At 39.7% G+C, this 13,260-nt stretch overlaps 1 protein-coding gene across 5 annotated transcripts in view; it reads right to left on the bottom strand.

Moving 5' to 3' along the window:
- The window catches only part of TMEM131 (transmembrane protein 131), a 160,926-nt gene that overhangs the window by 48,672 nt on the left and 98,994 nt on the right, over positions 1-13,260 (bottom strand). For all 5 annotated transcript variants that reach the window (XM_075916530.1, XM_075916531.1, XM_075916529.1 and 2 more), the window contains exons 13-22: positions 12,962-13,070; positions 11,590-11,743; positions 11,320-11,490; positions 10,825-10,935; positions 10,601-10,735; positions 7,930-8,034; positions 4,851-4,937; positions 2,372-2,524; positions 2,145-2,220; positions 1,938-2,055 (exon numbers count right to left, since the gene is read on the bottom strand). In XM_075916530.1, the coding sequence (XP_075772645.1) occupies positions 1,938-2,055; positions 2,145-2,220; positions 2,372-2,524; positions 4,851-4,937; positions 7,930-8,034; positions 10,601-10,735; positions 10,825-10,935; positions 11,320-11,490; positions 11,590-11,743; positions 12,962-13,070 (1,219 nt within the window). The remainder of the gene's footprint in view (positions 1-1,937; positions 2,056-2,144; positions 2,221-2,371; positions 2,525-4,850; positions 4,938-7,929; positions 8,035-10,600; positions 10,736-10,824; positions 10,936-11,319; positions 11,491-11,589; positions 11,744-12,961; positions 13,071-13,260) is intronic.

Raw genomic sequence — 13,260 nt, 5'->3', positions numbered from 1 at the left:
TCTCCTTCTGCAGGTTGTGAGGACCATCAACTACATCCTGCTGCACAGGGTCATCCACCTGAGAGACCTGGATCCGATCATCGCAGGATTTGCCTCCCTGGGGTTCCCGAACTGTGGTGGAGCCATAAATGGAACACACATTCCAATCTGCGCACCACAACATCGAGCAGCCCAGTATATTAACAAGAAAGGCTACTTCTCAATGGTGCTGCAGGACCTGGTTGACCACTGTGGACAGTTTACTGACATTTTTGTTGGGTGGTCAGGCAGGGCGCACAACACCCATGTATTTCGTAACTCCAGCCTCTCCGGGAAGCTGAGCTCTTTCCGAAAAGTTGTTCTTCCTTGTAGAAAGGAGGTTTACCACTGTTGGAAAAAATCCTATTCTTTCAACTTTTTCTCAAAAGAACATGATTGCAGTGTGGACATAAATGATGTTTTTTCGGAAAAAAACCTCTGCAGTGTAGACATACCCTTATTGAGGCTTAAGTCATGATATTTGAATGCTTAAGGATGGTTGTACTGAGGATACATGTTTGTCTGATGTGGCTACAATTTGATTCCAATTTAAGACGGGATTAGCCATTTAGCCTAACTGCACTAAGGCCTTAAACTTTTCTGTATTTCCACTTCAGTTTTCCTATTGTTCCATTAATGGTTTATTCTCTGGCCTAGCTGCTCAGTGCACAAACCCTCTCTTTAGCTCCAATATCATGCTTATGGAGGATATAGAACTGAAAGAAGTGTGATGAACAGTCAGACCCAGAGATTCTCACCCAGTAAGGGACAGACCAACCCAATACTAAAAACCACACTAGGTGGTGCTAGTGATTCAGTTGGCAGGTAAGAGCATGGGAGGTATACATAAATAGCCAGGGTTCAGTAGGTCATAAGCACTCCAGAAAAGGCCTTCTAGTGGTATGATGTTATCACTCTGGGCTTTAGTCCTGTATTTCTGTTCTGTATTCCAGCTGAGCACGCCCCTTTCTTTGTTTAAATTTTCTCTGTATTTGTTTCTTTAACAGAATTTAGATGGATTCATTCACTGTATCATGTAACTATTTACAGATGCATTTTCCCTCTTCCTCAAATATTATATAGCCTTCACTGTAAACTACAAAAAGTAGGTAAGTTCAGGCAAATTCTGATAGGGTCTCATTTCTCTTCCTTTAAGACTTATTATTGTGCTTTCTGAGGGATGTGACAGGCACATACTGTTAATGTTGTTGATGTATTTCTATTGCAATATTTCATTACCAATGTATTTTTTATATTTTCACAAAGTCTAGAACATTAATAAAATCCAAGCTAAGATCACAATAAATAGCAACTCAAAAGCACTTTGCCAGCGTTAACTAATCCACACAATACCCTTCTGAGAGACACTGAACATTTCATCCAGTATTAAAAGCAGTCACTTCATACATTAAATATGGCAGCTGCACCACATAGCAGTTCCACTTCTTAAGCATTAGCTTGAATAGGGTTTAGTCACTAAAATCAACACCCTTCATACAATACCTTTCAAAAAAATAGTATCTCAAAACACTATATATAAAATCAATGGATTATTTTGTTCACCACTGAAAAGAAGCAACTTTAGTACACCAGCAAAGGGAGATCACCTAGATTAAACAGGAGTATAGCAGCTATTTTGCACAAGCAATACCAGGCATTTTAGGGACACTTTGTAGGCTGGGGTTTCTTTTCATCTTCTAGTTTACAAAGTAAGTTAGTCAACTACAAATTCACACTCGTTGATTTACATAAGTCAAATGGCACTTTAAGTGTCATTTCTTCCCTTTCAATCTCTTTAAGAGCAAATTTAGCAACTATTCCTTGCCCATCTCTCCTAACACAATTCGATATCGTAAACATACAACACATATCAAAGAGAATCAAGTGATTCACAGGCAACAGGGCAAATATACACTCACCTATGATCTGAATTCTCACTGATTCCCGCCCACATTCTGAACAAATTCTCATGCAAATCCCAGTCTGAATCCCATGCATCTTCTTGCATCGTTAAGCTGTGCTGAATTTTAGGTTCAGCTAAAAACAAAAACACATTGTTATACAACCCCTCAATATTAAGGGTGGATTAATTTGAGATTTTAATTGTAGAAATGAAAATTACTTACATTTAAATAAGAAAGGCAATCCAGCGTAACAGTGATTCCCGCACTGTAATCCAGGATCAAAATATATATTTGCTATCTGCAAATTGTACAAGAATAATTAATCAAACAAGCATCCGTGATGACTAAAATAGAGAGAATAAATTTATCCAATAACTCCAAAACTGCCAGTGTGTTATTTTAAAGAAAACCCACCTATTAATTCTAAGCAATATATAAAAATCTCCAACCTTTGATTTTTTTCCTGGCTCTAAATCTTCTTTATTGCTCCTTAATCTCTTGTAATAAAACCGCACATCTTCAGACAGAGAACGTAAATGTTGTATTTTCACCTTCTGAGAGAAGGAATTCAGAATATTTAAACTCTGATGAACTATTTTCCCCTAAAAAGAAAAAAGAAAAAAATACTGTGTACATTTCTCCCACTCACAACAGGCAAGACATCAGAAATTACTCTCTACCCACGTAGGATTTACCTACCGTAGTATTTTGGAGAAGACATACACAATTTTGTTCTTCCCTCCCATATTGTCCCAAACAGAACCAATTTCTCTCTCAATATATCTCACTACTGATGTGTAAAAGGGAAGTCAAATCCCCCGGAGCCATTGATTCCCCTATGAGGGGCACGTACAATATACATACATTGCTAATGCTTAGATATATTTGCTATTTGTATAGGAGTAAGACATGACAAAGGTCAAGGCCTGTCACAGGTAATAACTTATAATAAGGAGACGAGGGGAAGTGAAACTAGTCTTCTGTTAAGTAGAGATATGGATAGATTCCACATCCTTTAAACTTGTGACCGGCTAAAGCAGGAAAGGAAAAAGGGAAGTATGGCTTGCCCATTGTTCAGCAAGTAGGCACTGTATTTAACCTCATTTGGAAAATTAACCTGACCTATAGGAATGCTAAATGTCAAAGATGAAGTAACCTATCATGTTAAGGCACCTAAACCAGGAAAGATGTGAACCCTATAAAAACCCCTGCCTATGAGATGTTGGTCGTCGGCTCTGATTTGAACATTGAGTTCCTTAGCCGTACCTTGGTTGCAACCAATAAACTTGAGTTGGACCCAGCCTGAAAGTGTGACTCTCTTCTTGGGGTAAATCAGACTAGCCTCCAAGGGGATGAAACCAGCAATTTATGCAACACTACTATGCAAAGAATCACCCTAATTATTCTGAGGATGATTGGTAAGATAATTTTTTTTAGATATTACCCACACTTATCTGACTCCTTTTATATTACAAGGGCCAAAAGAATGTGAGCAAGAGCTGGATTTTAGGTTCTACCCACCCTATGAAGTGGAAGGAGAACAAGCCGATTCTGATGGAACTGGTGCTTAGGTGCAAACATATAGAAGTATTTTGAAAAGGACAATAATTTTGGATTCTGGAGTGCAATACTCTGAGCTATCAATGAGTTATGAGTGTGTACATGGTGAAATTTAGAACTGATGTAGTGCTTTAGAAACACTTACTGCTAAACCATTACAATCACAGTCAAACTGAATGAAGCTTTCAAAAAAAGTTGATAAAAACAGATGTTTAACAGAAAAAAATTGAAATTCCAAGTTTTTCTACAAGCTTAGGTCATCCATAAAGCAGGTCAGTAACACTTCATCATTTGAAAGCAGAAGGGTTAGGTGACTCACCTAAGTGTCATTTGCAGGTTTTATTGCAAGAAGAGGACTAGAAACTTACTTCTTTCCCTCAAACGTAATCTGAGATTTACCCTTTATATATCTCAGTACTGAAGATAAGGTGAGGAATGGAAGTGAGGCACAACTGTGGGCCTGCAAGCTCCAAGGATGGCTGTAGGCTCAAGGAATTCTTGAAGTATCCCAAACAAGAACAATCACCAAAAAGCGATGCTGGTAAATGAAGGAATAGTTTACTGCATGGCTTTGTCCTGATTAATGGACACACACTCCAGAGCCCCATCCATGAAGCTGTGCAAACACACCCATCTTTTATCAATGGGCAATTTTAATCGAAACACTGTTTTATAAATGACACTTAGGTGTCGGACACAGGCAAGCCAGGGGCTGCTTTCAGCGCCCGGGGCCTTAAGTTCTCCACCCTTGCTAAAGCTGAAAGGGATATTAAAACAGTTAACCGGTTAATCGTTAATGCTTAACCAGCTGTTTAACTTAGGGCATGCTGCCAGTCCTGCCATGGCCGTATGGTCCAGCTGCAATAGTGGGGTCCCACCAACTGACCGATCACTGGCCGCTCCACAGCCAGGGCTGCTCCAGCCTATTGGAATTCACTAGCAAGTCTATTAACTGGTAAAATTACCAATAAGCCTCTTGCTTACAGGTTAACTTTTAACATCCCTAATAACGAATATAATTAGATGCCCTTCTCTTATTCCTAGCAATAATGCAGAAGGAACGAGGAAAAAACTAACTACAGCTACAACATAATAAAGCTCAAAAAAGAGCCAAATCTGGAACAGAAATCAATATCCAGGGCTCTATTCATGTAATACAATACAAGAGGAGTTGAGTTGTGTCTCGTGCCATCTATGTGAGGTAATAAAAGCTTCTGTACTGATGGTTAATAAGAGTTTAAGAATTATCACCACTGTTCCTTCTAGCATAGACATTTACAAGACATAAAGCAAATCTTAAGGGAAGTTGTACCTGAAAAGGATCAGGAGGAAAAAAAAAAGTAAAATATTGTAAACAAAGTATCTTACTGGAAAGGAAGGTGGAAGGTGAATGTGTTTAGGAGAGCAAGTCAGTGAACCCACAGCAATTACAGCCTTCACAGGAATTGTTAAAATCTGAAAGAACAAAAGAAGTTTAGTAATATACATTCCCCAAATGGAATCTTTATAAGTATGCCTATTCAACCTTTTATATCCACTTTTAATTACACCAAAATATTTTCTTAAAAATCTAAAGTTCTATTAATTATGTTTATTTATACAGAATAAAGACAACAAACTTGACATAATATGACAATCCTATGTGTAAAGTTTAATACAAGGATGATTATTTTAACATATCATCCAGTCAAATATCTTAATTCTTCAGCTAATTTTCATTTCTCAAGTAAAATTATCACGAAAAGATTAACAAGCACGTTTTTCCTTAATCACATAACATAAGAACGGCCGTACTGGGTCAGACCAAAGGTCCATCTAGCCCAGTATCCTGTCTACCGACAGCGGCTAGTACCAGATGCCCCAGAGAGGGTGCACCGAAGACAATGATCAAGCAATTTGTCTCCTGCCATCCCTCTCCAGCCTCTGACAAACAGAGGCCAGGGACACCATTTTATCCCATGGCTAATAGCCTTTTATGGACCTAACCTCCATGAAATTATCTAGCTTCTCTTTAAACTCGATTATAATCCTAGCCTTCACAGCCTCCTCTGGCAAGGAGTTCCACAGGTTGACTACACACTGTGTGAAGAAAAACTTCCTTTTATTAGTTTTAAACCTGCTACCCATTAATTTCATTTGGTCTCCTCTAGTTCTTCTATTTAGGGAACTAATAAATAACTTTTCTTTATCGGCCCTCTCCACACCACTCATGATTTTATATACCTCTATCATATCCCCCCTCAGTCTCCTCTTTTCTAAACTGAAAAGTCCCAGTCACTTTAACCTCTCCTCATATGGGGCCCGTTGCAAACCCCTAATCATTTTAGTTGCCCTTTTCTGAACCCTTTCCAAGGCCAAAATATCTTTTTTGAGGTGTACAGATGTGGTCTCCTCACAGTATTCAAGATGTGGGCATACCATAGTTTTGTACAGGGGCAGTAAGATATTCTGTGTCTTATTTTCTATCCCTTTCTTAATAGTTCCTAGCATCCTATTTGCCTTTTTGACCGCTGCTGCACACTGTGTGGAAGTTTTCAGAGAACTGTCCACGATAACTCCAAGATCGCTTTCCTGATTTGTCGAAGCCAAATTAGCCCCCATCATACTGTACGTATAGTTGGGGTTATTTTTCCCGATGTGCATTACTTTACAGTTATCCACATTAAATTTCATTCGCCATTTTGTTGCCCAATCACTCAGTTTGGTGAGATCTTCTTGGAGTCTCTCACAGTCTGCTTCTGTCTTGACTATCCTAAACAGTTTTGTATCATCTGCAAACTTTACCAACTCACTGCTTACCCCTTTCTCCAGATCATACACTCATTCTATCATTGTATATTAAACTCCATGCCAGGCAGAACAACACATACAAGCAACTTACAACATTTCAGTGTAAGAAACAACATTTTTGTTCCTTCTAGGAAAATACAATGGCATCTTCTCAAAAATACTGCACTTGTTTACACAGGAGATATTAAACTGCTCTAGAAGCACTATAAATGATAGTGACTTATTAGCTAACATATAGCTATCTACACAAACATCAGTTTTAGTAATTGGACTATATATAAATAATATTATAGATTAACATATACAGGCAGTCCCTGGGTTACATGGATCCGACTTACATCGGATCCCTACTTACAAACGGGGTGAGGCAACCCCGCACTAGCTGCTTCCCCCCAGCAGACCAGGGAGATGCGAAGCTAGCGCCCCCCACAGCAGACCAGGGACACGCGGAGCAGCTTTTCTCAGCAGACACCTCCGCTTGAGAATAAAGGACTGAGGGAAGTGAGGTGTGGGAAAATAGAACTGAGCTCTGGAGAAATGTTTGTCTAGAGTTTCCCCTACAATATGTACCAGTTCCAACTTACATACAAATTCAACTTAAGAACAAACCTACAGTCCCTATCTTGTACGTAACCCGGGGACTGCCTGTATATAACATATCTATCAGTCCAAAAAGTCCTCACAATCAGAAGATTTAACAGTTGCCTGAAGGGTCAAATATGTATGCATCTGTGCATAAGCAAACAAATGCCAATATTATTTCTGCCAAACACAGAATACCTGAACATTTTTTAAAAGATCCTTTTTTCCCTAGCTGCATCCAAAGTATGGCATAAAATACCATGCTTCATAGCTCCATATACCCACAAAAACAAACAGAATGTTCACAATATAGCATGCAGTATCAACACACATTCATAGACCTTGAAAGTTAGTTTTTAACAAATTCTGTTAAAAATTAAAGCAATCCCATTATACACTGCAAGGTTACTCCTCTTATTGTAGGTATTAGAATATATCTTATTTTGTGGATATTAGCACTGAAAACCAAAAAGGTCAAGTAAAGTAACTTTTTACTACCATGTGCCAATAACCATATGACTCCATATTGTGGACTGACAGACATTCTATGTCTCAAAAAGGAGGTTACAAAAATCTGAGATATTATGCTTTCACACAAATAACTGACTGATACATTGTAATGACAATATATCACATCAAAAGATCCATTCTGTGCTGCACTGAGCATCAATGCACTTGGACTTATGTGATTGCATAATACATTGAAATACAAATTCCAGAAGCAGAGTGAAATTTGCCTTTTTAAAAATAACTTCAGAACAAATACAGTACCACTGTGAATCATTGCAACATATACTTTATAAAGTAATCTAGCCACAGGGATCCAGACATGTCATCAATGGAACTTTTATGACTTTGCACTTAATTACTAATGTGGCTTGCAGCATCAAGGAATTACTGCACCACTATAAGAGCTACTTTTGATAACTAATCTCTCAGTCAATTAAAAACCTTAAAGTATAGCAAAAAATACTAATTCACAGTAGGATGAAATGGCTTTTACACAAAAAAGAAAATATAACAATTAATTTATCAGTGGCAGCACTACTGTCATTTAGGTAAACAATTAATATACCTCATAATCAGTTGTGATTTGTATGGCTCCATCATGAATTCCTTCAAGTTCTTTTGCTATTAGTTTTACTCTAAACACAGCATAATAACCAGATGTTAATATTACCTGAAAGTGATAGAAATATAAGTTTCATTTTTATTTTATGCCACATTTTCCCACTGTATTTAAACGGAAATATTACAAGTAAGCAAACCTAAAAAATGGTTAAGTTCTATATACCATATACCAGTACAGAATCTGTTTAAATTACACACACTGGCTACAAAATAACTTCTTCTTTCAACTTAGTATTCGGACTAAATGGACTGCAAATTTCTCAGCCCAGGGGAAATGTTTTTAAAATGTGTTTGCAAGCCACTATGAACACTTATAATGTTACCTAAACTAATATTTCTAAAGTTTCCCTTTATAAGGCCTAACTGTTCAAAACAGCATACAGTTTCTCAAAATGCAAGGACACTTTTGCTACTCTGTTTCCATGAAACTCCTGCTACACAGAAAAAACATATTACAGTAAAACTATAATAGTCTGGCATCCAACTGTTCAGCACTCCTGATACTCCGGCATCAAAATGCCAAGCGCTCCTGACCAGCTGATTAAAAAGCCTGCCGCTCAGCACACATGCTGGCTGTAACCAGAGGGACCATAAGGCTGGGGAGGGAGTGGGATCATGTTACAGTATGGAGAAGAGGTTTTGCTTCAGGGAAGAGGAAAGGGGAGGGGAGAGGGAGGAAGATTGTGTTCTGACCAGCTGATAAGCCATGCAGCTATACCGGACCTCCAGATTCTCCAGCAAATCTGATAATCCGGCACCACCTAGGTCCAAAAGGTGCTGGATTATCAGAAGTCTACTGTAGTATAATTCCCCACAGCTCCTGTAACAATATATCATGACAGAGGGCACAATGAATTATTAACTATAGTAAGAACAGCAAACTCAAGCCTGGGATTCCTGGCTGCCATGCATTGATGTGAATAATAGTATTTTGATTTAATACTGTAAGCAGAAACACTGATAGTGCAGTGCATCAATGGTAAATTCCTGCAAGTGGCCTGTAAAAACCAACATCTAAAACACTATAAAAATAACTGTTTCTGTCTAATGTCCATCTCTATCAGAAGACAGACAAGGGGCCACAGATTTGGCTTAATTAGGCCACAACTTTATTCTTTTCTCCCCTCCTGCTGCAAGGGAGCCCTTAAAGGGGCAATGCACCCTTTCTTCCAACTAGCTAGACCAGTGGTCCCCAACCTTTTGGGGCTGCCAGGCGCCTGGGGGCGGGGCCATGCACGTGCCAGGTGCCCGGGGGCGGGGCCACCCATGCACCGCACTCCCGGGGCAGTGCCGCTCCTGTGCCATGTGCCCAGGGGCGGGGATACCAATAAGCCGCACACCCAGGAGTCAGCAGCACCCATGTGCCTGGGGCCGGCACTGCTTCTATGCCGCATTCCCAGGGGCAGGGACACCCATACGCCGTGCACCTGGGGCCGGCATAGCCCATGTACCGCGTGCCCGGGGAGGGGCCACCCATGTGCTGTGCGCCTGGGGCTGGTGCTGCCCCTTTGCCGCGCTCCCTGGGGTTTGCTTGAATCACTATCACTTCCCTAGTTCACAAAGTTAATTTATCTCTAGAAAGTGACTAGGGAAATAATTACTAAGCAACGATGCAGGAAGCATGTATACCAAGATTCAGCTTTCTGATAATTTTATTTTAGAAACTGATCAATCCATCAAGTGTATCCTTAGACAACAATTACCCCACATATGAACATTTATTTTTCCTTCTACTCAAAACATGCTACCTTGTACATTATCTTACTAATAGCTTAATGAAAGAAAGTTATACAGGCTGCACCTCCCAAAACTGTTATTCTCTAGTCCAGCAACATCCATGGTCTGGCAGATCATAGAAGTTCCTTGATCAGAGAACCATGGTAGCCTAGGGGCAGGACAATCCAGGAGGGGCTGGGCTGAAGCAGTGGGATGGGGCAGGAGCTGGCAGCAGCCAGCAGTGCAGCTGGAGCCAGCAGCAGCCCCTGGCAGCTCCTGATAACCTATGGCACTGGGACTGGGTCAGGGCACAAGACCAAGCCTGCAACAGCCCATAGCAATGCAGGCCTGGGGCCAGAGCCCAAGGCAGCCCATAGAAGTGGGGCCAGAGCTTGCGGGCTGCTGCAGGGCAGACCCTGCACTCTCAGCAACCCATCGCAGCAAGACTGGGGCCAGCGGCAGCCCCAGAAACATATGGCAGGGTAGGGCCGAAGTCCTGGATAGCTTGCGAAAGTGAAGCCAGGGTCCGCAGGCTGCCGTGGGGGTGGGAACCAGAGCCCTAGCACTTGGCTGCCTCTGGCAGCCCAAGCAGAGCCAGAACCAGCCCTCAGCAGCATGTGCTGTTAGAGTCTAGTAAGCAGTTTGGCCAGGGCAGCAGCAGTGGTGCCAGCAACCCAGCAGGGGCTGGAGGCAATCCCCCAGCCCACTTCCCCAGCTGGCAGAGTCAGCAGCTGGGGGCTGTGGTAGGTAGCCTTCTCTAGTCTGGGACTGGTTCGGTCCCAAAGGTGCTGGATAATTGATGTCTAACTTGTACTTAAGTCATTCATTGCTATATAATCACTTATAAATGTGCTACATGGAGCTGTTAATTTAGGACTCAAGAAAAAGGGCGTACTTACTGAAGACTGATCAGATACACTGGCATTTTCTAGTTCTGGAATGTTGGCAATTATTGTGGTTCTATTGCCTCTCTCAGTAACCAGGAGTTCTACAGCCAAGCCATCCCCTATAACATGCCAGCTTTTTATAGCCAGCTTAAAAAAGACAAAGATGACAATCTCAATGACAGATACAAAAAATGTATTACAGAACAAACAGTAATTCAAAATATGTTGAAGCTTACCTCAATGGGATTACTGTTGATGATTGCAAATAAAATGCTAGTAGTTTCTGTGGCACTCAATATGCCAAAATCTATGAAACGTTCCTCGAGTTTAGGAGGCAATACAAAGTACTAGAAAGATTAAGAAAGACATTGTAGATGCACTTCAAAATACACATTACATTCAAAATCATTCATTAGCAAATACATTAATAAGGGAAAGCATTAAAAAACTGGGACTATACTTTACTCTATATGTAAACTAAAACTACGTAATTGAGCAAGTGTGGAAAAAACAGGAGGAAAACCTATCACATTAACCCAATCCCCAACAAATTATTTAGTATGTTGAGAAGCTTGTGGAGAAAGGGGCAGCAAAATTTAGTTCACTTTTTTGTTCATTTTTTTGTTTTGAATCACAAAGGAACTGAACAGTCACCATGGAGAAACAAAACCAAGTTAGTATCAGGTATTCTTTGACCTTGCATGAAATTTCAAGGAAAAATAAATACTTACATCTAAAAATCCAGTATATGCTCGCACAGGTAGTTGAAATTTGGAAGCATTGGTGATAAGTAAAATATTGTTATCTATATGAACAGATGATGTGGAAGGCATAAAATAAAGTGTGAAAATATATATGGATTCATTAGGTGGGATCAAGACTGGTTTGCTGAAGTTCTGGACCTAAATTAGTGAAGAAATAAGACCAATGTTAAAATTTAATATAGTACAGTTAATTTAAATATTTAAAATAGGTAAAGCTTTCATTGGAATTGGACTTACTTTAAACATTGTTTTTACTTCCTCTGGTAACACCACATCATGAATGAGGACTGCAAAATTGAATGTATTTGTAAGATATATTGGCCTTTCCACAGAATCAGCAGGACTGTCCCGGATATGAAACAATGTGGCAGCATGGTCAAATCCCAAATACCTATTTAATCAGAAAGATTCATCAAAAACTTAAGACTTGCCTAAAAAATTCTCGTGCTCTTTACTGCAGACTAAAATTAGTTAATTTACACAAAAGGGATGGTTCTCCCACTGTGTAGTGACCTCTTATTTCAGTACTACATGGATACAGTATTTTGTGAGCTTTGAATATTTGATTATCATAAATTAATGAGCTCAGAAGTTCACACACAGCACACTGAATCATCCTAGGAGGCATACCTGGGAGGTCGACAAATGCCTTTGATGTCGACCCCCGTGCGTCCAGACTACCGCGCTGAGCCGACAAACAGCTGATCGGCTCAGCGCGGCAGGCATGTAAATTTAAATGAAGCAGCAATTATTTAAATCGACGCTTCATTTTCCTATGCCTGGTAGCCTAATCTACATGCCTCTGTCACCAGAGGCATGTAGTCTAGACATACCCAAACTGTTTGCTGTAAGAGAATAGTAACAATGCTGTTACAGAGCAACTCCTCAGTTAAATTATTAGAAAATAAACTTGCATTCACAGTTGAGTACAACTGAGTAACAACTAATAAGGAGAGGAGTATCCCTGATATATTTTCATAGATGAGCTTTAAATTGTTAAAATCTGCCTGTAAAATTGTGTCTTTTCCACTCTTGCTTCAGACTACAGTGGCAGGGCAATCCAAGCACAAAACAATAGTTGTTCCAACTTTTAGAACAGCAGTTTTCAAACTTGAGCAACCTGAGAACCCTCATTCTGATTTAAAAATGTTCATGGGTCTCCCTCTCCCCCCCTCAAGCTAGCTTGTAATTTTCCCTGGAGGGTGCTCAACCTGCACTCAGCCTCAGGCCCCATCCTCACTGCACCCCTTCTACCTACCACCATAATTTCCCCATGGGTCTCTGGGCCACTTTGAGAACCACTTTTTAAAACAGAGGAGCAAGTGATAAAAGTTTGTGTCTGAAACTATGATATACGTAGCTATAAGCCACTTAGAAAAATAACTCATGAAAGCCAGAGTCCAAATCTTCAAATTAGTTTATGTATTACTGAGTAACAGTGGCTTATCTATTCTCCCAAGAAAGTTAAAATTGGAACATGTGCTATTGGAAGAACTCCACAGATAGAATATGTGGGCAACAACATTATTCCACAAAACACAATAAAAGAGAAAAACAGCTGATTCTAGGTGTTAATTTTTCCATCAGCACTTAAAATATGCAGACTTACCCATCTAATATTTCTACTTGATATGGAATTTCAAGTTTTGAATAACTCTTCTCTTTTGCTTTAACAGTTATTTTTCCAGAAGACTGAGCAGGTCTTTTTGCTTTTGATGCTGTACATGTAGAATAAAGTACATTAGTGATCACTTTATTTACATAAAATAGTAAATAAAATAGCTATTATTCATTTTTCAAATTTGTTAAGCCATTAAAAGCTAACTGCTGCAAACTAGTAGTTGAATCATTTCTCTCACCTCAATGATTTATACATAAAATACTAAGCTCTCATTTTTTTATATGCAT

Source organism: Pelodiscus sinensis, chromosome 1 (assembly GCF_049634645.1).
Source record: "Pelodiscus sinensis isolate JC-2024 chromosome 1, ASM4963464v1, whole genome shotgun sequence".
Classification (NCBI taxonomy): Eukaryota; Metazoa; Chordata; order Testudines; family Trionychidae; genus Pelodiscus; species Pelodiscus sinensis.
The sequence above is the reverse complement of the archived record's forward strand: the minus strand, read 5'-3'. Positions and strand labels throughout refer to the sequence as shown.